General features: G+C 41.6%; 1 protein-coding gene across 2 annotated transcripts in view; it reads left to right on the top strand.

The window, feature by feature from the left end:
• The first annotated feature begins 6,320 nt into the window (after positions 1 to 6,320).
• The window catches only part of tlk1a (tousled-like kinase 1a), a 32,114-nt gene continuing 11,200 nt past the window's right edge, over positions 6,321 to 27,234 (top strand). The window contains exon 1 of one of the 2 annotated variants that reach the window (XM_084179353.1): positions 6,321 to 6,579. In XM_084179353.1, coding sequence (XP_084035479.1) covers positions 6,471 to 6,579 — 109 coding nt within the window. In that variant the 5' untranslated portion in view covers positions 6,321 to 6,470. Of the gene's footprint in view, positions 6,585 to 27,234 lie in introns of both variants that reach the window. The other variant, XM_084179354.1, reaches the window with a different exon arrangement.

Raw genomic sequence — 27,234 nt, 5'->3', positions numbered from 1 at the left:
AATTGCTCAGAGAAAGAGATTTTGTTTAAAAAGTAACAAAATCAATCTCAAAAACATTATTGGCACCCTTGTTTTCACTACTTTGTGCACCCTCCCCTTGCAAGGATAATGGCACTGAGCCTTTTTCTATCATGTTTTATTAGATTGGAGAACACATTGGGAGGGTCTTAGACCATTCCTCTATACAGAATCTTTACAGATCCTTGAGATCCTTTGGTCTGCGCTTATGAACTTCCCTCTTTAATTCAATCCACAGGTTCTTAATGGGGTTCAAGTCCAGAGACTGAGATGGCCATTGCAAGATGTTGTTTTGTGGTCAATTAACCATTTCTTTGTGGATTTTGACGTGTGCTTGGGGTCATTGTCTTGCTGAAAGATCCACTTGCGGCCAAGTTTAAGCCTCCTGGCAGAGACAACCAGGTTTTTGGCTAAAATGTCCTGGTACTTGGTAGAGTTCATGATGCCGTTGACCTTAACAAGGGCCCCAGGACCAGTGGAAGCAAAACAGCCCTATAACATCAAAGATCCACCACCATATTTTACAGTAGGTATGAGGTACTTTTCTGCATATGCATCCTTCTTTCAACTCCAAACCCACCACTGGTGTGTGTGGTCTCATCTGACCATAGCACCCAGTTCCAATCCAAGTGCCAATGCCATTTAACAAACTCCAGGCGTTTACATTTGTTGGTTATCACAATAAAGGCTTTATTTCAGGCAACTCTTCCAAGGAGCCTATTGGCATGGAGGTGGTGCATACAGTTGAAGTCGGAGGTTTACATACAGCTTAGCCAAATACATTTAAACTCAGTTTTTCACAATTCCAGTTAGGATCACCACTTTATTTTAAGAATGTGAAATGTTAGAATAATAGTAGAGAGAATGATTTATTTCAGCTTTTATTTCTTTCATCACATTCCCAGTGGGTCAGAAGTTTACATACACTCAATTAGTATTTGGTAGCATTGCCTTTAAATTGTTTAACTTGGGTCAAACGTTTCGGGTAGCCTTCCACAAGCTTCCCACAATAAGTTGGCTGAATTTTGGGCCATTCCTCCTGACAGAGCTGGTGTAACTGAGTCAGGTTTGTAGGCCTCCTTGCTCGCACATGCTTTTTCAGTTCTGCCCACAAATGTTCTATAGGATTGAGGTCAGGGCTTTGTGATGGCCACTCCAATACCTTGACTTTGTTGTCCTTAAGCCATTTTGCCACAACTGTGGAAGTTTGCTTGGGGTCATTTTCCATTTGGAAGACCAAGCTTTAACTTCCTGACTGTTGCTTCAATATATCCACATAATTTTCCTTCCTCATGATGCCATCTATTTTGTGAAGTGCACCAGTCCCTCCTGCAGCAAAGCACCCCAACAGCATGATGCTGCCACCCCCATGCTTCACGGTTGGGATGGTATTCTTCGGCTTGCAAGCAACCCCCTTTTCCCTCCGAACATAATGATGGTCATTATGGCCAAACAGTTCTATTTTTGTTTCATCAGACCAGAGGACATTTCTCCAAAAGGTACGATCTTTGTCCCCATGTGCAGTTGCAAACCGTAGTCTGGCTTTTTAATGGCGGTTTTGGAGCAGTGGCTTCTTCCTTGCTGAGCGGCCTTTCAGGTTATGTCGATATAGGACTTGTTTTACTGTGGATATAGATACTTTTGTACCTGTTTCCTCCAGCAACTTCACAAGGTCCTTTGCTGTTGTTCTAGGATTGATTTGCACTTTTCGCACCAAAGTACGTTCATCTCTAGGAGACAGAACGCGTCTCCTTCCTGAGCGGTATGAAGGCTGCGTGGTCCCATGGTGTTTATACTTGCGTACTATTGTTTGTACAGATGAACGTGGTACCTTCAGGCGTTTGGAAATTGCTCCCAAGGATGAACCAGACTTGTGGAGGTCTACAATGTTTTTTCTGAGGTCTTGGCTGATTTCTTTTGATTTTCCCATGATGTCAAGCAAAGAGGCACTGAGTTTGAAGGTAGGCCTTGAAATACATCCACAGGTACACCTCCAATTGACTCAAATGATGTCAATTAGCCTATTAGAAGCTTTTAAAGCCATGACATCATTTTCTGGACTTTTCCAAGCTGTTTAAAGGCACAGTCAACTTAGTGTATGTAAACTGCTGACCCACTGGAATTGTGATACAGTGAATTATAAGTGAAATAATCTGTCTGTAAACAATTGTTGGAAAAATGACTTGTGTCATGCACAAAGTAGATGTCCTAACTGACTTGCCAAAACTATAGTTTGTTAACAAGAAATTTGTGGAGTGGTTGAAAAACGAGTTTTAATGACTCCAACCTAAGTGTATGTAAACTTCCGACTTCAACTGTAATTGTAGATTTGGAGACTTGGTAACCCCAAGATGTGATCAAGTTCTGTAATTCTCCAACTGTGGGCCTTGGATTTTTCTTTGCCACCTAAACCATCTTCCTCACTGTGCGTGGGGACAAGATACACTTGCGTCCTCTGCCAGGCAAGTTTACCACTATTCCAGTCGTTTTCAATTTCTTAATTGTTGCCCTAATAGTGGTAAGTGCATTTGGTTGTTTAGCTTATATGTACCCATTGCCTGATTTTATGAAAGTGAACAACCATTTGTCTCTTTTCTTTTGTGAGTTATTTTCCTTTCCCCATGGTGATGGATGACAAAGGGATTTTGCATGCGTGTTACTTCATTTTTATACCAGTGAAACAGTAAGCCATGGAAAGCCACAATACAGTTCCTTAAACTGAGATGAACTTTTTTTTTAAAGAACATTAATACAGATTACATTTTGTTTGATTTTATTTATATGAATCATAAGGGGTGGCAATTATTGACACCTATTTTTTTGAGATTTGTTTTTACTTGTTAAACACTGCCAGGTCTCTGACCTCCTCCCTATAGGCTGTCTCATTGTTGTCGGTGATCAGGCCTACCACCGTTGTGTCGTCAGCAAACTTAATGATGGTGTTGGATTCGTGCTTGGCCACGCAGTCGTGGGTGAACAGGGAGTACAGGAGGGGACTAAGCACGCACCCCTGAGGGGCCCCAGTGTTGAGGATCAGCGTGGTAGATTTGTTGTTGCCTACCTTTACCACCTGGGGGTGGTCCGTCAGGAAGTCCAGGATCCAGTTGCAGAGGGAGGTGTTTAGTCCCAGGGTCCTTAGCTTAGTGATGAGCTTCGTGGGCACTATGGTGTTGAACACTGAGCTGTAGTCAATGAACAGCATTCTCACATAGGTGTTCCTTTTGTCCAGGTGGCAAAGGGCAGTGTGGAGTGCGATTGAGATTGCGTCATCTGTGGATCTGTTGGGGCGGTATATGAATTGGAGTGTGTCTAGGGTTGTCGGGATGATGCTGTTAATGTTAGCCATGACCAGCCTTTCAAAGCACTTCATGGCTACCGACGTGAGTGCTACGGGGTGGTAGTAATTTATGCAGGTTACCTTCGCTTTCTTGGGCACGGGGATCATGGTGGTCTGCTTGAAACATGTAGGTATTACAGACTCGGTCAGGGAGAGGTTGAAAATGTCAGTGAAGACACTTACCAGTTGGTCTGCGCATGCTCTGAGTACACGTCCTGGTAATCCGTCTGGCCCCGCGGCCTTGTGACTGTTTTACCTGTTTAAAGGTCTTGCTCACATCGGCTACGGAGAGTGTGATCACACAGTCGTCCGGAACAGCTGGTGCTCTCATGCATGCTTCAGTGTTGCTTGCCTCGAAGCGAGCATAAAAGGTACTTGTAGTCTGTAATAGTTTGCAAGCCCTGCCACAGCCGACGAGCGTCAGAGACGGTTTAGTAGGATTCAATTTTAGTCCTGTATTGACGCTTTGCCTGTTTGATGGTTTGTCTAAGGGCATAGCAGGATTTCTTATAAGCGTCCGGATTAGTGTCCCGCTCCTTGAAAGCGGCAGCTCTAGCCTTTAGATTGGTGCGGATGTTGCCTGTAATACATGGCTTCTGGTTGGGATATGTACGAATGCCATTGGATGAATCCCATATTCCAGTCTGTGCTAGCAAAACAGTCCTGTAGCGTAGCATCCACGTCATCTGATCACTTCCGTATTGAGCGAGTCACTGGTACCTCCTGCTTTAGTTTTTGCTTGTAAGCAGGAATCAGGAGGATAGAATTATGGTCAGATTTGCCAAATGGAGGGCGAAGGAGAGCATTGTACTCGTCTCTGTGTGTGGAGTAAAGGTGGCCTAGAGTTTATTTTTTTTCTCTGGTTGTACTTGCTGGTAGAAATGAGGTTAAACTGGATTAGCATTTTTTGTAAAAGGAATTGTAAAATATTGTGTGGTATTGAATAGATATTATTCAGTAGCTATTATTGTGTGCTTTTATGTTTGCTTATTGTCTAACTCTAAGTTTAAAAAAAACCTTTTAGGTAGTTCATAGTGCTAAAAGTGCTTGGGACCTGATTTATATTTTTATAACAGATACTCAAATTCGGCCTGTGGGGGATTTTATTTGGCCCCCCAAGTTTCTTTTTTAAAATATTGGACATAAAATACTGTAAAAACACCAGCAAATCAGCTCCAAGTGATTTCATTTTGGAAATATGTTCCAAAGTATTCCCACACATAATAGAGAGATATGTGATCTTATACAAACGTAAGCAAGGTGTGAAATGATTGTTTTAGTCAAATATTATTAACACTACCGTTCAAAAGTTTGGGGTCACTTAGAAATGTACTTGTTTTCTAAAGAAAAGCAATTGTTTTGTCCATTAAAATAACATAATTGATCAGAAATACAGTGTAGACATTCTTAATGTTGTAAATGACTATTGTAGATGGAAACGGCTGATTTTTAATGGAATATCTACATAAGCGTACAGAGGCCCATTATCAGTAACCATCAGTCCTGTGTTCCAATGGCACATTGTGTTTGCTAATCCAAGTTTATCATTTTAAAAGGCTAATTGATCATTAGAAAACCCTTTTGCAATTATGTTAGCATAGCTGAAAACTGTTGTGCTGATTAAAGAAGCAATACAACTGGCCTTCTTTAGACTAGTTGAGTATCTGGAGCATCAGCAATTGTGGGTTCGATTACAGGCTCAAAATGGCCAGAAACAAATAACTTTCTTCTGAAACTTGTCAGTCTATTCTTGTTCTGAGAAATGAAGGCTATTCCATGCGAGAAACTGCCAAGAAACTGTAGATCTCGTACAACGCTGTGTACTACTCCCTTCACAGAACAGCGCAAACTGGCTCTAACCAGAATACAGTGAAGAGGCGACTCCGGGATGCTGACCTTCTAGGCAGAGTTGCAAAGAAAAAGCCATATCTCAGACTGCCCATCTTAATATTTTCTTTTTATTGGCCAGTCTGAGATATGGCTTTTTCTTTGCAACTCTGCCTAGAAGGTCAGCATCCCGGAGTCGCCTCTTCACTGTTGAAGTTGAGACTGGTGTTTTGCGGGTACTATTTAATGAAGCTGCCAGTTGAAGACCTGTGAGGCGTCTGTTTCTCAAACTAGACACTCTAATGTATTTGTCCTCTTGCTCAGTTGTGCACCGGGGCCTCCCACTCCTCCTTCAACAGAACAATGAACCAACACACCTCCAGGCTTTGTAAGTGCTATTTTACCAAGAAGGAGAGTGATGGAGTGCTGCATCAGATGACCTGGCCTCCACAATCACCCGACCTCTAACCAACTGAGATGGTTTGGGATGAGTTGGACCTCAGAGTGAAGGAAAAGCAGCCAACAATTGCTCAGCATATGTGGGAACTCCTTCAAGACTGTTGGAAAAACATTCCAGGTGAAGCTGGTTGAGAGAATGCCAAGAGTGTACAAAGCTGTCATCAAGGCAAAGGGTGGCTACTTTGAAGAATCTAAAACATAAAATATATTTTGATTTGTTTAACAAATGTTTTGGTTAATACATTATTCCATATGTGTTATTTCATAGTTTTGATGTCTTCACTATTATTCTACAAGGTAGAAAATTGTAAAAATAAAAACCCTTGAATTAATAGGTGTGTCCAAACTTTTGACTGGTACTGTATATATATTTTTCAGGGGGTGCTGCAGCACCCTCAGCACACCTGCTTCCCACGGCTATGTTTGTATTACATATTTTCTCGTGTGTGTCTATGTACTGCTGCATCAATTTCTAAATGAAATGTACACTGATAATACAGTATATCATTTACTATCTTCTATTTCACACAATTTGGATGGCTTTTTCACTAGTGACATTTTGCCTTGGTGCATGAACCTCGCGATAAAGTTTGCACAGGATGCGTGACGTTTGATGTAAGGTAGTTTATTACGTTCATTTTACAAAGGGCATTTAAAGAAGCACCGTAGAGGTGTTAGGATGGTTGTGTCCAAAAATGGTAAATTACAACATTATGTGAGGTTACCGATGGTAGCTGGGCTTATGTTTAAACATTGGCAGGTTTAAAAAATCACAAGATTTCACTGCCACTGACAGCGGTGTTTGTTTGCGGTTTCAAAAAGTAGCTTGATGAGTGTCCAAAGTAACAGTGGAAGTTTGGAGGGGACGCCATCTTGGTCCCAGATCTCCACGTCCCTTCCTCAGCAACATATCACGGCAGTGGTGAAGGCCAAGGAAGGTAAGGTAAAAAATATTATTGTAAGCAAAAGTATTTGCTATCTACATGTTTTGTGGTACGTGTTAAGAATCGTCTTGAAATTAATTGTAACTGAGTAACACCGAAGCCATGGTGAGCAGCAGCCTACTAGCTAGCCACTACAGACAAGTGTTTGCTGGTGGTGTCTGCCTCAAATGTCCATGAGAAGTAACCGGAGGAACGCTAGCTAGCTAGTTAACGTTAGCCACAGTACCTAAACTACTGATACATTTGTTCTTTGTTTGCGATATGTGAAGATTGTAGCTGTGTACATGCTGAAGTGGAGAATTTAGTAATTGGCTAACTGGCTACAGTACTGTAGTAGCCTAAATTATCGACACTAGATAATTTGCTATCCAGCTAAGGTAGCTAGCTAATATAGCTAGCTAGTTTAGTAACTACCTAGTGTTGGTTGCTGTCTCTACCGGCTAGCTACGTTGACAGTTAGCTAGCTATTATCGGTTGTTGAATGTTGTATTTGCTAGACAGCAAGCTAATATGTCTGATTTAAAACAGGGTCGGGAGATGACATTGAGGACCAATGGATTCAATATTGCCAGATTATATATATTTCTGAACTCCATATCGATAGCAAGCTAATGCATGCCTGGCGACCCTCCTTTCCTTTGGCATGAAGTCGTGATGACACCTTTTTTATATTGCAGTAAGCAGCTAGGTAGACTGTGCCGTGGAAACCTACAGTGCAATTGAGCATATCAGATTCAGAAACTGGGGTTTGTAATCATAATTTTATTGCCCTCATTGACTAAATGAAGTATCCATCAACTATTACTATGCTAATGACAGCACAGCGTGTATTTTCAATGGTTTGTGTGGACAGGACGGTGGCAATAGTTTGTAATTGGGCAGTGAATTACTTTCGACACAAGGATTCAGTCTAGATGTTGAGGCAATGTAGCGGTCTAATGTGATGCTCGTTAGCCATTACATGTTAGGGACTGTTTGGCGTAGCACAGATAATTTGATGGCCTTAAAGACGTCCTCCAGCGCTTTTTGAACATTTTCTGTTGAAAAGCGATATCCCAAGGATAAATACAGTAAAGTACACACACACGAATGTGTAAAAATTGGTTTTGAGCAAACGTTTTTTTAAGGCACAACTGCAAACTTCAAGGAGTAGGGCATTCATGAATTTGGTTTCAAGGGAAGTCGTGATGTCATCGGCCTCCCCCTTGCTTGATGAACAACAGAGGAGCAATAGAGAACAAAAGAGGAACAACAACCCCCCTCCTTGTGACATGTCATGACTTACCTGGACAACCTATTGAGGTGTGCATTTTGTTAACCTCTTAAGGATCTGATCCCTTTTTCAATTTTCGCCTATAATGACATACTGAAATCTAACTGCCTGTAGCTCAGGACCTGAAGCAAGGATATGCATATTCTTGATACCATTTGAAAGGAAACACTATGAAGTTTGTGGAAATGTGAAATGAATGTAGAAGAATATAACAAATTAGATCTGGTAAAAGATAATTCAAACAAAAAAACATGCGTTTTCTATTTATTTTTGTTCCATCATGTTTGAAATGCAAGAGAGAGGCCGCAATATAATATTGCAGTTTAGGCGTAATATAGATTCTGGCCCCTAGGTGACATCAGTGTGTGTGCAAAGTTTCAGATTGATCCAGTGAAGCGTTGCAATACTGGACTATTTTGTGTCAAGTCTGCCCAAATGTGCCGAATTGGACAATTGATACATTTTCAAGTACATAACTATAGAGAACTTACATTTTGTATTACCATTTTTTTGTAAGTTTCCACACTCCCAGGAATGTCATACATGATGGATCATTAGCTTATACACTTTCACTCATCTAGGTGGCCGGGTAGGGTGGGTGTAAAGCCAGAGACAGCAGGGGTTCAAACTGTAGAACCCAGTTCCTACATTTGAATATAAAAATGGATTTTTATCCAACATAACTATGCTACATTTTATCTCTGGTACCCTTAGGATGACAAATCAGAGCAAGATTACTTAATGTAAGTACATTATTTACCTTCAGAGGTGAATGTATCAAACCAGTTACCGTGACAAGTTTGTTGTTGTGCACTCTCCTCGAACAATAGCATGTTATTTTTTCATTGTAATAGCTACTGTAAATTGGACAGTGCAGTTAGATTAACAAGAATTTCAGCTTTCTGCCCATATAAGACATGTCTATGTCCTGGAATGTTTGCTGTAACTTATAAGTCATGCTAATCACATTAGCACACGTTAGCTCAACCGTCCCGTATACGAGACACCGATCCTGTAGAGGTTAAGTAAATCAGGTGTTAAATTATGTGAAAAGGAGACTGGAGTGCCAAAGTGTACGCCGAAATATGTCTATTTTCAAATCTTCTCTCATTGATCGAGACATGTGAGTGCCATGACATGCAGCACTTTGGGGTGGACACCCACCTGTCTCGAGAATATATGAAATAGACAAGATGGTGGCGTACATGTTGTTTGATTCCTTCATGGATCAAAATTATTTCATTTTAATAACTGAGTGTTTTCTAAATTCAAACAAACCCCCCGCAACTAGACTCTGGAGCAGTGGAAACGTGTTCTCTGGAGTGATGAACCACGCTTCACCATCTGGCAGTCCGACGGGCAAATTTGGGTTTGGCGGATGCCAGGAGATCGCTACCTGCCCCAATGCATAGTGCCAACTGTAAAGTTTGGTGGAAGAGGAATAATGGTCTGGGGCTGTTTTTCATGGTTCGGGCTAGGACCTTAGTTCCAGTGAAGGGAAATCGTAACGCTACAGCATACAATGACGTTCTAGACGATTCTGTGCTTCCAACTTTGTGGCAACAGTATAGGGAAGGCCCTTTCCTGTTTCAGCATGACAATGCCCATGTGCACAAAGCGAGGTCCATACAGAAATGGTTTGTCGAGATTGGTCTGGAAGAACTTGACTAGCCTGCACAGAGCCCTGACCTCAACCCTATCGAACACCTTTGGGATGAATTGGAACGGTGACTGCGAGCGAGGCCTAATCGCCCAACATCAGTGCCCGACATCACTAATGCTCTTGTGGCTGAATGGAAGCAAGTCCCCGCAGCAATGTTCTAACATCTAGTGGGAAGCCTTCCAGAAGAGTGGAGGCTGTTACAGCAGTAAAGGGGGACCAACTCCATATTAATGCCCATGATTTTTGAATGAGATGTTCAACGACCAGGTGTCCACATACTTTTGGTCATGTAGGGTAGTTAGAGCAAATGTTCTGTCAGCAGTGATTAACTGATTTCTAGACGTTGTGATAGTTGGTCACATTCCTTAGATAGCTATATTTAGTTTGTAACTTTAGACAATACTGAGCACAGTACCCCCTTAGTATACAAGGCCATTGATGTGAAGAAAGTTGACTAAACTGCATCAAAATAGTACAATTGTCTAATGTGTACTAAACTTGATATATTCACTACCTAATTACAGACATGAAGGCCTGCATGCATGGGAAAACATTCAGTGTTGAAATATGAGTAGATTAACTGTATCCTCAAGTCAGTCTAGTGAAACATTTAGCCTATAGTTGATAGGGTTGTCAAAGTATTGTAACCCAGAATACATTTTATATGGTGGATTTATACAAGCTGTGTACAAATTGTCCCACTTATTTTGATCGGAATCGAAGCTATAGGCCTAGTCTTATGCCAAAGGGATTTTTGAATGACTGTTCAAGTGTCTGTCATAAACAGGTGGACACTGTTGCACAGCATGGAGCTCAAATGACATCCACAGCATTCTAAGAGTTCAACAACTTGCTTGTGCAGGGGCTTGAATTTGGTTGCTTGGAATGTATTGGATACTTATTTATGCAGAATGTCAAGGAAATCATCCCTCCTTGCCAAAGAGAGAATGCTTATTATCCATGCTTTCCTGGCTTTTAAAATATGAAAACAACACTTGTAGATCAAGTGCGCTCACCGCAAGATTATGCTTTTATTTTAAGAGGACCATAGTTTTTGTGTAGTGTGTTCATTACCAACTTAATGGTGAAGCATATGAGAGCGCATGCACCGAGATGCTGCTGTAAAGTGAGACCCATGTCTAGTAGCCTGGTTCTTCAGACCATCATGATGAGGGAATGAAAGTGACATGACACAGCCTAATTCTTGTGGATGAAGCTTTTCCAGGTTACGAGTTGGTTCAGAACAGTTTGAGAAGTGTTTCTATAGCACCCGTCTGCTTCATTTCAACCCTAAAATCATTAGGCAATCTGAAATGGATAATGATGTTTGGCAGTGAGCATTATCATTAAGACAAGTATTATTTACTCTGCTACATTATCCTTGTTACATGACATTTCTGAAGTTACTTTATGTTGCACTGAAATATCTACTGGCACGCCATAACATTACAGCACTCATGATGTTAGCCTTGCTAGTTTATGTAAGGCTATATTGTAAATGATGGATGGTTTTTCATTTCATCATGTTATTCTTTCAACATTCCTACTTTTGATTAACTATAACATGTTATTGTCATGCATAACTGCTGCTTATTATTATAGTATTGCTGAAAAATGCAAAATACTTTCTACATAATTCAAGTTCCACTTGGGCAGCTATTATATTAAATCAAATGCATCTTTCTAAAAGGAGATGCATGGCATTGTTGCACTGCATAGTCCTGGGTTTGTACATTGATTCCCTAGAGCCCAAGTCCACCGCATTTATTTCACCTCTACTCCACAAATGAGCTTAAGTGGCATCCATCTTGGGTGCCTTGGAACCTGCTGTGGTACCTGATCCTTTGTCCCCAGGGTGTTGTCTTTTTCTTTCTTTAGCCTATTTTGCATTAGAGAGACTGCCTGCATCTGGTGTTGCAGCATCCACAGACTGCAGATGAACATCAAACTCTAATATAGATTACAGGGTAGTTGACGTCATAGAATGGTAGCCAATATATGATATGAGCTATACAATTAGGCTATCCCCTGCCCCTGGCAATAAAAATATTTTGATTTTAAGAGAACTGCCAGAGAAGAATTTGATGTACATGTTTTTTCTTTGTTCCAGCTCTGATACTTTGGTGCTCTTTGTCAAAGCCAAGTTAAACAGCCAGGCCCAGGTCCCTTGGGCCCACTGCACTTGTGGGAATTGTCTTGGAGACAGGCCTGCATTGTTCTCCAAGCTCATATTAGACAAGGTGGAGGAACTGTGTCGTCTTGTCTGTGGGTGCTGTAAACCACAAGCTGGTGGGAAACCACCATGAGCGATACTGGCCAAAGTAAAGGGGCTTGTACTAGCCTGGTACTGGACACACTGACTGCTCTGAGGAAACCTGATGACTGTAAAGGATATCTAGGGCTTTGGCTTTTTAGGCGTTTCCTCCACCCTGTCTTTAACGTTACTGGATAGTTGAGCAGAATTCAGAAGATTTATGGCAGTACCCGAGATGTAGATTCACTTTAGACCGACATTGCATTTGGTAAGATATGTAAAAAATCTGTCTCTCTGGCATTAGTCCTATCTGTGGTCTGACAGTGGAAGTGTTGCAGCAGACATGATGCACTGACTGAACAGGTGGTATGAGACTTCATAGCCCTTTGTTACAAAATGGAGCGCTTGTTAGAGCAAGGCCATGTCAGTAAGTAGGCTCCCACTGTCTGCTCTGAGGCTGTAGCCTTGGGAATTCTCTTAGCTAAACTGTCTCCTAGAGGCCCTTATGCTTGAGGGAGCTAGAGAAGAGGATTGGACTGTCTAGGATGTAGTCTACTAGTTGAAATCCTTGTTTACATGTGAAATGATAAAGAAGATCTTGCCTAGGCTATTATCGAAACTCATACACTACATGACCCAAAAGTATGTGGACAGCTGCTCGTCGACCGTCTCATTCTAAAATCATGGGCATTAATATGGAGTTGGTCCCTCCTTTGCTGCTTTAACAGCCTCCACTCTTCTAGGAAGGCTTTCCACTAGATGTTGGAACTTTGCTGGGGGGACTTGCTTCCATTCAACCACAAGCATTAGTGAGGTCGGGCACTGATGTTGGGTGACAAGGCATGGCTCGCAGTCGGAGTTCCAATTCATCCCAAAGGTGTTCGACAGGGTTGAGGTCAGGGTTCTGTGCAGGACAGTCAAGTTCTTCCATAACCAATCTCGACAAACCATTTCTGTATGGACCTCGCTTTGTACACTGGGGCATTGTCATGCTGAAACAGGAAAGGGCATTCCCCAAACTGTTGCCACAAAGTTGGAAGCACATAATCGTCTAGAATGTCATTGTATGCTGTAGCGTTAAAGATTTAAGGGGCCTAGCCTGACCCATGAAAAACAGTCCCAGACCATTATTCCTCCTCCACCAAACTCTACAGTTGGCACTATGCATTGGGGCAGGTAGCGTTCTCCTGGCATCCGCCAAACCCAAATTTGTCCGTCGGACTGCCAGATGGTGAAGTGTGATTCATCACTCCTGAGAAAGCGTTTCCACTGCTCTAGAGTCCAATGGCGACGAGCTTTACACCACTCCAGCCGAAGCTTAGCATTGCGCATGGTGATCTTAGGCTTGTGTTCGGCTGCTCGGTCATGGAAACCCATTTCATGAAGCTCACGACGAACAGTTATTGTGCTGACGTTGCTTCCAGAGGCAGTTTGGAACTGTAGACGATTTTTACGCGCTACGCGCTTCAGTGGTCCCATTCCGTGAGCTTGTGTTGCCTATCACTTTGCGGCGGAGCTGTTGTTGCACCTAGAAGTTTCCACTTCACAATAACAGCACTTACGGTTGACCGGGGCAGCTCTAGCAGGGCAGAAATTTGACGAACTGACTTGTTGGAAAGGTGGCATCCTATGTCGGTGCTACGTTGAAAGTCACTGAGCTCTTCAGTAAGGCCATTCTACCGCCACTGTTTGTCTATGGAGATTACATGGCTGTGTGCTCGATTTTATACATCTGTCCGCAATGGGTGTGGTTGAAATGACCGACTCCACTATTTTGAATGTAGGTATGTATACAGTACCAGTCAAAAGTTTGGACAAACCTACTCATTCAAGGGTTTTTCTTTATTTTTACTATGCTTTACATTGTAGAATAATAGTGAAGACATCAACTATGAAATAACACATATGGAATCATGTAGTAACCAGAAGTGTTAAACAAATCAAAATTATATTTTAGATTCTTCAAAGTAGCCACCCTTTGCCTTGATGACAGCTTTGCACACTCTTGGCATTCTCTCAACCAGCTTCACCTGGAATGCTTTTCCAACAGTCTTGAAGGAGTTCCCACATATGCTGAGCACTTGTTGGCTGCTTTTCCTTCACTTTGCGGTCCAACTCATCCCAAACCATCTCAATTGGGTTGAGGTCGGGTGATTGTGGAGACCAGATCATCTGATGCAGCACTCCATCACACTTATTCTTGATCAAATAGCCCTTACACAGCCTGGAGGAGTGTTGGTTCATTGACCTGTTGAAAAACAAATGATAGTCCCATTAAGCGCAAACCAGATGTAATGGTGTATTGCTGCAGAATGCAGTGGTAGCCATGCTGGTTAAGTGTGCCTTGAATTCTAAATCTCTTCTCTGTTCAGACATGAAGTAACCAGACATTTTGCCTATTAAACGTTTCAGACTTCAGGAAATTGCTTTCAGCTGTTATTCTATGCGTGACAAGGGAACAATTCTCTCATTAGTTTTGCTTCATCACACCCTTATTTTAGTTTTAGCTAAGTGGATAGCTCTGTGATAATGCCTTTTTAACAGATTATCTGCAGGCTTATATGGTCGGGGTATTCCTCAGGACTAATTCTCAGACTTCTAGTCAATCCCGACATTACCTTGCAGTTAATCCTAAGCCGTTACTAAGATAACATATGTAATTGTTTTAAGATGGTCATACCAAGGATCATTTGGCTATTTGATTTTGAATTTTAGGACCCCTTTTGGTAATTTGTTTTGTTGTTGAAACATTGAATTTAGCCTTACTGCTGTTAGCCCATAGAAACACATTAAATAATGGATTCATACATGGGGAGAAACAGTCAAAAAATAAATCTAAAGGAAGTTTGTTTTAAAGTGGTACTAAGTGTTTTAGCAACATGGAAGAATGACACCTTTTTTACATTTTCTGACAAGCGAGCACTTAGATATGGTTGTTTTCATACTCTGTCATTCCCAAACATTCTATAAATGTAAGGCATTTCTTAAAATTCTATAGCAATATAGTGGGAAAGCAGCCGTGCGTTTGGACAATTTTAATAGACACTGCAGTAAATAAAACCTAATAAAAACAAAGGTCTCGTCCAGGACTGGAGTCTACGCAAGACCTGTGCGCCATAGCCAATCGGTGCTATAGTAGGCTTTTATGCAAATAAGTAATTTGCCACAAGGGCCTGACATCATTCACTTTGAACTGGACTGTGTGTTTACAGGCAGTAGCAACAGTGTGGCTTTAGATCATTAGAACGCATTCGCCAAAAGCCACAATACACCTGAATGGATTTCTGCAAATATGTAAATACCACGGGAGTCCTCTTACATTTGAACTTTACAGTCCTTTTGATCAAACAACCATAAAAAGGTAGGCTCTCTCTCCCTCAGGTATGCACATCTAAGGCTGCTGCGATGACTGTATTACCGCCACACCGGCAGTACTGAGTCACGATAATCTCCACTTATGCACTCTAGACATGCGTTGGTAGTAGGCTTGGGTGGTATTCAGATTTTCATACCAACCTTGTGCCATACTGGGATATTCGGTAATACCCGTACTTAACACAAGGGGCGCTGTTTTCAAACCCCACTGATACTCTGTAATCCGAAGGTTAGCAATGCTAACAAGTACATGTAAAATCCCATAGACAATGCTAACTAACTGCTATTGATCACATTGCAAACATTTGACCTAAACTATACAAGTAACTACTAAATGCTACTCACAGTTTGCTGCACACACAAAACAAATATTAGCCTGCAAGGCTATAGTTAAAATAATGTGAACGGTGAAATGAAGAACGCAATGTTTTTTATCTCCTAACGTAGTGCACAAGTTGACTGCAGTTATTTTCATCGTCGAACATACAAAAAAAGAAAAAACACCAGGAAATCAGTTCCAAGTGATTTTTAATTTGGGAAATCTGTTTCCAAGTATTTATTTATAATAGAGAGAGACACATGATCATATACACATGTAAGCAAGATTTGAAATTATGTTTTAGTAAAATATTATCTGTTTTGGGCTTCTTGCAGTCAATTTGCAGTCTACAAATTATTTGTCATCATGTTCCGGCCCACTGACCATCCGCTCAAGAAAAAATTGGCCCGCGGCTGAATCTAGTTGATTATCCATGGCATGGTGCATAGACAGATAACATACAGTAGGCCAACTCATATTCTGTTCTTCTGAAATACATTTGTTCATACAGTATCATGTTTCTTTAGACCTGCCTAAAATAAATAATGTAGATGTTCTAAAGGCAAAGCAGCAGCTTGTATGCCTGGCGACGCTAAACATGTTTATGTTCATTAACGGTCAATTGAGACGGGCAGTCTTTTGCATGACAATAACCAGCTGACACAATTTCATGACCGCCACAGCCCTATGCACATCAAGATGAACAACTAATGCTAGCCAGAGCGAGATGAGCTAAAATCTAATGAGGGAACATTATATAAACCCTCTAACTTTTTCAGCTAGTTGGACACTGATAAACGATGGGGAATAGGAACTTGCTCGTCCTTCTGCAGTTTGCCTGCCAATGTATACTCTGAAATCGGAGTAGATAGCCAGAGTGAATTTACGAACGCAAGTCGTTCATCTTCAGTATAGCTAGCTAGCAAAGCAATGTATTGCTAGCTAACCAAATGACACTTGTAGCTGTAGCCAGATGGTGCCGACAGACATGGCAGCTCTGCTTCTAGCTCCTAAGTAACTTTGCAGTATAGTTTTTTTGTGTTATTTCTTTCATTATTAGCCCAGAACGTTTTTTTTGTGTTATTACATACAGACGAAAATAACTTTTGGATATCAGAGCGACGCTAACTCACCAGAAATACGACTTTCCCGAATTGGATCCTTTGTTCGTACCCCCCAAGGCAATCAAACTTATCCCAGAGGTTGCTCCAAGACGCCGCCGGCGGAGAAGAGGTATTCGGAGTGGACTTCTAGTCCGACTCAGGAGGCGTGCACACCATCCACCGCATCCGAGTATATTACTCGCTAATGTTCAGTCCCTGGACAGTAAAGTAGACGAGCTCAGCTCCCCGATGTCTCTCCTTCCAAAGAGACATCGGGAACGGTTACATACTGTTCCACGGAATCATGACTCTCTCCGGATATACTGTGCCCGTCCATACAAGCAGCTGGGTTCTCAGTACATCGCGCAGACAGGAATAAAGAACTCTCCAGGAAGCAAGGCGGAGTTGTATGTTTCATGATTAACTACTCATGGTGTGATTTGTGATAACGTACTGGAAACTAAGTCCTTTTGTTCACCCGACTTAAGATACCTCACAATCAAGTGCCGACTGTATTACCTCCCAAGATAATTCTCTTTGGTTATAGTCACAGCCGAAACCACCACAGCCCTCAAGGAACTACACTGGACTTTGTGCAGACTGGAAACCACATATCCTGAGGCTGCATTTATTGTAGCTGGGGACTTTAACAAAGCAATTTTGCAGAAAACGCTACCAAAGTTCTATCAAAACACTTGCGCTTGAAAAACTCTACCATTTGTTACTCTCCCTTCCGGGATGGCTACAAGGCCCTCCCCCACCCTCCCTTCGGCAAATCAGATCACGACTCCATTCTGCTCCTCCCTTCCTATAGGCAGAAACTCAAACAGGAAGTGCCCATGCTAAGGTCTATTCAACGCTGGTCTGACCAATCGGATTGTTTTAAGATTTAACCACGGCAAGGTGACAGGGAATATTGAGTACAAACAGTCCAGTTATGCCCTTTTGTAGGCAATCAAACAGGCAAAACGTCAGTACAGAGACTAAGTGGAGTTGCAATTAAACAGCTCCGACACGAGACGTATGTGGCAGGGGCTCCAGACAGTCACAGATTACAAAGGGAAAACCAGCCACGCCGCAGACAGTCTTGCTCCCGGACAAGCTAAACACCTCCTTCACCCGCTTTGAGGATAACGCAGTGCCATCGACACGGCCCTCTCCTGAGGACTGTTGGCTCTCGTTTTCCGTGGCCGATGTCAATAAGACATTTTAAGCGGGCTAACCCACTCAAGGCTGCCGGCCCAGACTGCATCCCTAGCTGCGTCCTCCGAGCTTGCGCAGACCAGCTGAATGGAGTGTTTACGGACATTCAATCTCTCCCTATCCCAGTCTGTCCCCACTTGCTTCAAGATGTCCACCATTGTTCCTGTAACCAAGAAAGCAAAGGTAACTGAACTAAATGACTATCGCCCCATAGCACTCACGTCTGTCATCATGAAGGGCTTTGAGAGGTTAGTTAAGGATCATATCACCTCCACTTTACCTGACACTAGACCCACTTCAATTTGCATACCGCCACAATTGATTATGTTGACATTCCCAGCCTTAATTACATTAATCCGTTTTTGTCCAGAATATTGAGTAATTGAAACTGAAATGGTGCATCCTGAATAGGACTGGGCGGTATACTGTATTTTACTGTATTGATGCACAGACCGGTTTGAGTTTTTACTTTACCTTCTATAATGGTATTTCAATGTTTTGATTTGTTAAGTAGACCCTTTTCCAGTACACGACACACTGACATCGCACAGATTTTTCTTTTGCTGCCGTTCAATAAGAACGCCCTCTTGTTCTTCCACTAACTTGCGTGCATCGCCCTCGTGCGGCAATGTTTGTAAACACAGAAAATAGTCTATGTGATACGCAACTCTGGCGCATATGTCAGTTTTTATAGTTTACTCCATTTTCTATTTGACTCATCTCTCTCCCTCTCCTCCTGCTGCTGCATGCCACTAACCACACCAAGCCCTGCCCCCGGTCACTCAAGGAGAGAGCAGTTGGACCACTTTCTTGCCGTTCACTCTCCATGGTCCGATGGATGCAACAATGTTGGTGACATGCTGCTTTCTATAATTACACTTTGTTTGTGTATCTTACTGTTTGCTAGTTTGTCTTTTATTAGCAGTGTGTTTCTAAAATGAATTGTTAGCTGCTAATGCTAATCACTAGTTTGCTGGCTAGCTTGCTAAATGTACTAAGAGTCAGAGCAAACATAGCTAGTTAGCTAATACTGCCTGGTACCAGTGCTGATGTAGGCCTAGATAAGCATGTTTGTGCAATTGTATCTTATCAGAGAGTAATAGGTGCATGAATATGTTGGCTACATGAAGTAAGAAAACATGAAATGTAACATCTAATTAGGGTCACCTTGAAACACTGATCAACACTTTGGTTCCTACCCTGTCAATTCCTCACTGGCTTATTCATTCGTTGTCATGTCACAAAACAATGTATTAAAGGTGCTGCCCACTATTTCCAACTATAGAATTATAATAATAATTTTTTCCATGATTCCAACAGTTCACCAATTAACTAGGCCTAGATTCTTTTTTCCCATATCATGCTGCGTGGCACAGTGTGGAAATAATGATACAAGTGCAGGAAATATGGCCTCCCAAGTGGCGCAGCAGTCTAAGGCACTGCATCGCAGTGCTAGAGGCGTCACTACAGACCCTGGTTCGATCCCAGGCTGTGTCGCAGCCGGCTGTGACCGGGAGACCCATGAGGCGGCGCACAATTGGCCAAGCGTCGTCCGGGTTAGGGGAGGGTTTAGCCGGCCAGGATGTCCTTGTCCCATCGTGCTATAGCGACTCCTTGTGGCGGGCGCATGCACGCTGACTACGGTCGCCAGCTGTACGGTGTTTCCTTCGACACATTGGTGCGGCTGGCTTCCGGGTTAAGCGAGCAGTGTGTTAAGAAGCAGTGTGGCTTGGCAGGGTCGTGTTTCGGAGAACCTTCGCCTCTCCTGTGTCCGTATGGGAGTTGCAGCGATGGGACAAGACTGTAACTACCACTTGGATATCACGAAATTGGGGAGAAAAAGGGGTAAAAAATCTAATTTAGAAAGTGCAGAAATGTATGAAAATGCTGAAAATAATATTTGTTCTGCGTTTTTTGTGAACAGTATAAATGGAGAAAGCCCCTTTTTAAAATTGCATAGAATTTGTGTTACCACCCTAGGGTCATGAACTACTCAAAGCATATTTAGAGTATTTATTATTCAAAAAATCTAATACCGTCAAAAGTGACATCGGTATATGATATTTTGTCCATATCGCCCTAATCCTGAATGGGTGGAGGCAGCAAACAATGTACCAGGCCAGCTGTGATTTACAACCTGACAGCAATACTTTTTGGACTACCAAGAAATGTATTGGTGAATTATATTGAACTGCATCCATCTATTCTTTCAACAATGCCTTACTATACATCATGGAATTGAGTCAAATATAAAAACCTGTTTTTTTAGCATTAACTGGGAATTTGATATTTTGACTTATGATTCTGTTTCATATCTGCTAAGTAGTTAAAACGCTGTTAGGACAGACACTTTAAAGTAGAACTATCTACAGTTGAAGTCGGAAGTTTACATACACCTTAGCCAAATACATTTAAACTCAGTTTTTCACAATTCCTGACATTTAATCCTAGTAAAAGTTCCCTGTCTTAGGTCAGGTAGGATCACCACTTTATTTTAAGAATGTGAAATGTCATAATAATAGTGTAGAGTGATTTATGTCAGCTTTTCTTTCTTTCATCACATTCCCAGTGGGTCAGAAGTTTACATACACTCAATTAGTATTTGGTAGCATTGCCTTTAAATTGTTTAACTTGGGTCAAACGTTTTGGGTAGCCTTCCACAAGCTTCCCACAATAAGTTGGGTGAATTTTGGCCCATTCCTCCTGCCAGAGCTGGTGTAACTGAGTCAGGTTTGTAGGCCTCCTTGCTCGCACATGCCTTTTCAGTTCTGCCCACATATTTTCTGTAGGATTGAGGTCAGGGCTTTGTGATGGCCACTCCAATACCTTGACTTTGTTGTCCTTAAGCCATTTTGCCACAACTTTGGAAGTTTGCTTGGGGTCATTGTCCATTTGGAAGACCCATTTGAGACCAAGCTTTAACTTCCTGACTGATGTCTTCAGATGTTGCTTCAATATATCCACATAATTTTCCTTCCTCATGATGCCATCTATTTTGTGAAGCGCACCAGTCCCTCCTGCAGCAAAGCACCCCCACAGCATGATGCTGCCACCCCCGTGCTTCACGGTTGGTGTTCTTCGGCTTGCAAGTTCCCCTTTTTCCTTCAAACATAACGATGGTCATTATGGCCAATCAGTTCTATTTTTGTTTCATCAGACCAGAGGACATTTCTCCAAAAAGTACAATCTTTGTCCCCATGTGCAGTTGCAAACCGTAGTCTGGTTTTTTTATGGCGGTTTTGGAGCAGTGGCTTCTTCCTTGCTGAGTGGCCTTTCAGGTTATGTCGAAATAGGACTCGTTATACTGTGGATATAGATAATTTTGTACCTGTTTCCTCCAGCATCTTCACAAGGTCCTTTGCTGTTGTTCTGGAATTGATTTGCCTTCCACCAAAGTATGTTCATCTCTAGGAGACAGAATGCGTCTCCTTACTGAGCGGTATGACGGCTGCGTGGTCCCATGGTGTTTATACTTGCGTACTATTGTTTGTACAGATGAACATGATACCTTCAGGCATTTGGAAATTGCTCCCAAGGATGAACCAGACTTGTGGAGGTCTACAATCTTTTTTCTGAGGTCTTGGCTGATTTTCTTTTGATTTTCCCATGAGTTTGAAGGTAGGCCTTGAAATACATCCACAGGTACACCTCCAATTGACTCAAATGATGTCAATTAGCCTATCAGAAGCTTCTAAAGCCATGACATCATTTTCTGGAATTTTCCAAGCTGTTTAAAGGCACAGTCAACTTCTGACCCACTGGAATTGTGATACAGTGAATTAGAAGTGAAATAATCTTTCTGTAAACAATTGTTGGAAAAATTACTTGTCATGCACAAAGTAGATGTCCTAACCGACTTGCCAAAACTATAGTTTGTTAACAAGACATTTGTGGAGTGGTTGAAAAACGAGTTTGAATGACTCCAACCTAAGTGTATGTAAACTTCCGACTTCAACTGTATATATGAGCGATATAAGAAATTTAATTTAACATTTTTGGTACTAAACTACTTCCTTATACACAGTATACAAAACATTAAGAACACCTGCTTTTTGCATGACAGACTGACCAGGTGAAAGCGATCAGGGCCTATAATTACATTTTTGGTCAACCAGCCACTGTCACAGGTAGATTAAAAAATCTACCAGCCACTCATTCTTTTAACAGCCAAAATATTATTTTTCGCAAAAATGACACCAACAAAACACAAAACTACTGAGCGTGCTTTGTAATGTTCCCTAAAACAATAAATGTATCACTAGTAAGAAGTCATGTGGTATATTGTTTAATTTCATTTCTTTTTTTGTGACGAGAGATGAGAGAATTCACCTGCCCCTTTAAGGGAGGTTACCATGGTAACACAACTAATCATATTCGTGCCTGTGAAATTGAGTCCGACTAGTGGCAGTGTTTTCTTCTCTTCCTTAGCAGTTGAAACTCAAACATTGAAAAACATACTTTTGGGTCATGTATGTAGACAGCTGCTCGTCGACCGTCTCATTCCAAAATAATTGGCATTAATATGGAGTTGGTCCCTCCTTTGCTGCTATAACAGCCTCCACTCTTCTGGGAAGGCTTTCCACTAGATGTTGGAACATTGCTGCGGGGTCTTGCTTCCATTCAGCCACGAGCATTAGTGAGGTCGGGCACTGATGTTGGGCGATTAGGCCTGGCTCGCAGTCGGCATTCCAATTCATCCCAAAGCCGTTCGATAGGGTTGAGGTCAGGGCTCTGTGCAGGCCAGTCAAGTTCTTCCATAACCGATCTCGACAAACCATTTCTGTATAGACCTCGCTTTGTGCACGGGGGCATTGTCATGCTGAAACAGGAAAAGGCCTTCCCTAAACTGTTTTTCTTATTTATTTATTTTTCTTATTTTGGGGGGTAGATCAGCTTAATATTGCAGATTGTAACTTCCATCAATGTAATTGTCTGCATCACTTCCAATCCCCCATGTTTTTTATACATACATACATACATACATACATACATACATACATACATACATACATACATACATACATACATACATACATACATACATACATACATACATATCCTTTAAAAAAAAAAAAATATATATATATTCCCCTTTATTACTGTCCAACCCCGCCACCCTTTCCCCACTGGGAGTAAACTAGTGAACAACAACGCCTAGGCCTCTACTTCCAGCCCATAACCACTATCTACATTTTACATAACCACTATCTACATTTTATGGACAGTCAATTTTACAATAATTACATTTGGTTTGTTCTTTCTCCTGAACTTCTTCTACTCTCAACCTCTCCGATCATTTTCATGATGTCCATCCGGTTTGCTTCTATATGCCATATCTTTCTGACCATGCTCCTTCACAAAAGCTCCCAACCTACAACCCATACACTTATTATGGACACAGCGTGCCTACATTATTAGTTATCTTGTTATTGTTTGTTGTTAGTTGTTATTAGTCCCATCATTCAACACCTCCCATCTATCTTTTAACACCATCCATATAGGATTTCTATTTGCCATATATTTTTCAACTGTACTGTGATGTCTTACAAAAGTTCTGAACCTTTCTATTCTCATTGTTTCTACAGATTGTGAATTGAAAATAAACATTTTTGCTAATAGTATTATTATGTTATTGATCGATTGACTATGACTTTTCAGATCACCCAGTAGTGCTATCTGCAGGGTTAGCTCCAGGTAAATATTGCAATCCTTTAGCCATTCCTGGACCTGTGTCCAAAAACAAGCTACAAATGGACAGTACCAAAACAAATGATCTAATGATTCTGTCTCTTCGCAGCAAAATCTGCAGAGCTGGGAAGATTGTATCCCCCATATAAATAACATTCTATTGGTAGCAAGAATTTTATATAATAATTTTAAATAGAAAGATTCTAAGTTTTGAATCCGGTGTCGTTTTGCGTATCAGTTCATAAACACTATGCCATGGGAAAAATCTCTATTTTGCAATCTATATGGGACGGCTGTCAATCCTTTGGTCCTTAAATGAAACTGATATACTTTTTTATTTATCACAGTTTTCCTTAACCAATCATGTTCTTTAATGCAAGGCCGAAAGACAAGTTCCTTACTTTCTCCTCCTTCCACTTTCCTCTTCCATTTTTGCGGTAAGGCTGCAATTATTTGGTTGTAATTTTGGGTAGAGCAGACATTTCCATATGTTTTTGTTAGCTGCATGTGCGACAACACCAGTCCTACCGATGATATCATTTACAAAGATTATACCTTTTTTTAAACATTTTGTCCAAAAAAGGTTTTTTGTCAATTAGTATATTTGAGTTTAACCACTATTTGTTCTGTCATTTCTGGAGGATTACATTGAAAATGCAACCAACTGTTGCCACAGTTGGAAGCACATAATCGTCTAGAATGTCATTGTATGCTGTAGCGTTATGATTTCCCTTCAATGGAACTACGGGGCCTAGCCCGAACCATGATAAACAGCCCCAGACCATTATTCCTGTTCCACCAAACTTTACAGTTGGCACTATGCATTGGGGCAGGTAGAGTTTTCCTGGCATCCGCCAAACCCAGATTTGTCCGTTGGATTGCCAGATGATGAAGCGAGATTCATCACTACAGAGAACGCGTTGCCACTGCTCCAGAGTCCAATGGTGGCGAGCTTTACACGCTTGGCATTGCGCATTGTGATCTTAGGCTTGTGTGCGGCTGCTCGGCCATCGAAACCCATTTCATGAAGCTCCCGCCAAACAGTTATTGTGCTCAGTGAGTGTTCCAACAGTGGACAGACGATTTTTACGCGCTTCAGCACTCGTCAGTCCCATTCTGTGCTCTTGTGTGGCCTACCACTTCGTAGCTGAGCTCCTAGACGTTTCCACTTCACAATAACAGCACTTACATTTGACCGGGGCAGCTCTAGCAGGGCAGAAATTTGATGAACTGACTTGTTGGCAAGGTGGCATCCTATGAGTCACTGACCTTTTTTAAGTAAGGCCATTCTACTACCAATGTTTTGAGATTGCATGGCTGTGTGCTCGATTTTTATACACCAGTCAGCAACGGGTGTGGCTGAAATAGCCAAATCCACTAATTTGAAGCTTTACACATACTTTTGTATATTTAGTGTAGCTTGTGAACAAAATATTGTAAATAGCCAAGAGACACAAGGACCGTCTCACTTCAGTAAAATTAATATTTCACAAAGCTCTTCACGTGCGCAAAGCCCCCAGCCAGGCAGGGTTGCAGCGCGCGGTGGGATATGCTATAGGATTTGTAGTTCTTTGACTTTGTGCGATTTATTATCTTTTACTGCTATGAAACAAAACAGCAGAAATACTTTGAAAACAGCTACTGCAGCATTTATTTTCCTATAAATGTGATCATACTTTACTATTTTTATACACAAATGTAAGTGAAATGCTCACGCTGTGGAGCCCTGACCACCCGCCAACGTGGCTGGTGAAATGGACATCTTACCCGCCAATGCCAAAATCTACCGGCATTTGTCAGGTGGAGGGTGTTCATTTTAGGCCCTGAAAGCTATGATCCCTTATTGATGTCACTTGGTAAATCCACTTCAATCAGTGTAGATGAAGGGGAGGAGACCGGTCAAAGAAGGATTTTAAAACCTTGAGACAATTGAGACATGGATTGTCTCAAAATACAAAAGATTTAAGAGTAGGTGCCAGGTGCACTGTTTTTGTGTGTTAACTGCAATGCAACTCAATATTAGGAAGGTGTTCCTAATATTTTGTATACTCTGTATATACTTCCATTCATTTTTTAAAAACTGGTACCGGGCTACCTTCAGACGAGCGGTGTAAGGCTTGTGGGCGTCCTAGAGCAAAACAACGACATGTTCGTGAGAGGCTCATCTTTCCATTGAGTGGTCGTATTAGTTAGTAGGCCAAACTGTTCGGACCCTACAGACGTTTTAGATTTGTAGATGTATCTCGTGGTCTGACAAACACCGCTGTAGCTCAGCCAACTTCCACCGCAGATGCTGAAGGCTGCCCTTTGGCGGATGCGATGGATTGATATGCAGCCCATGCAACAACAAAAAAACTAGCAGATGCAGTGGGAGAGGGAGGAGAGGCATGAAGCAGCTAACAGTTAAGCTAGCAACCAAAAACGTTTTACAGCCTTTCTCTCCTGTTGTGGTTTTCATATTAACGTTCTTTAGTTGTCCAGAAGCCAAAGGCACAATCCTAGTCATATTAACAACCCATCCAAGATGTTGCATATTTACATTTTCTCTAAGTTTCGAATGGAGATGTTCATCTCTGTCACATGATACGGCTCGCATCAGATGCGTCTTTTTAGAACAGTGTTTTCCCGCAAATGTTTGAAAATGATGTTTTCCATTCTCTGCTTCATTAGTGTTCAATAATATGAGCGAATAGGCTTGCTATTGTCGCATGTTTTTTAATCTCTTAATGAAAAATGTCCGTTCCTTCCATGCATAGTATTTTCTGTTGGTCATGTCATTTGACTGTTTGGAAATAATTTAACCGTTTGTTAACCGGTTAATGGGGGTTGGTTAGTCGGCAACGAAATGGACCGAAATGTCATTCCTTGAAGGAAGTTGGAGGTAGTTTTGCGAGCCAATGCTAACTAGCGTTGGCGCAATGACTGGAAGTCCTATGGTACTGTATCTACTAGCATGCTAGCAGTTACCATAGACTTCATCATTTCGCTAACGCAAGTTAGCAATTGCACTTTCGCTAGTTAGCACTTCCTTCAAACAGCATGCAGAGACCTAAACATGGTATCCACGAGTTCATTAGACTCTGGGGAAGTAGATAAAGGGCTTCATTGCCAAAATCCCGAAGTATCCCTTTAAGACTTTGTGACATCCTGAAACTGAATTGCCTTGTTGAATTAGCTGTATACCTGATCTCAGTTTTTATCGTCAGAGCTTCAGATCAAATCAATGAAATGCAACAGTTTTCAGATAGTGGGGGACTTCAATGTGTTTTCTGTAGTTTGTCTCATTTTTGTCTTGAAGAAATGATAAAAAGAGCCAGACATTCTGGTTTTCCTTGTATAGGCCTAAAATAAGAGGAAAGATGCAAGGATGCTGAGTAGGCTATACATTAAGATACAGAGTTCTGTAATATGCATCCTAAAAATGATGTTCCATTGCCTGTCCCAGTGACCCCCCCCCCCTACAAGACTGTAGAATACGCAAACAAAACTCAAAACACTTCAATTTGGACTGTATTGCTTCGTTAACATCTCACCTTCATAACAAACACTGGGGGACAGCTGTGAGTGGGGGAAAAACTAGCTCTTTGAGTCTTTTCAAAAAGTCATGACATATGATTGACTGAAAAGCCTACTCTGTAATGGTCACCATTCATAAAATGGCCTACTTAAACGTTTCAAATAAAGCCTGAACTCAAACATAGAGGTGATGATCATGACGCAGTCAGATTTACTCTGCAGCGTTGGATGACAGAGAGAGGAATGTGAGTGTCT

Source organism: Coregonus lavaretus, assembly GCF_964263955.1.
Source record: "Coregonus lavaretus genome assembly, chromosome: 16".
Taxonomy (NCBI): Eukaryota; Metazoa; Chordata; class Actinopteri; order Salmoniformes; family Salmonidae; genus Coregonus; species Coregonus lavaretus.
Note: the sequence above shows the minus strand (reverse complement) of the source record. Positions and strands in the feature narration are given on the sequence as shown.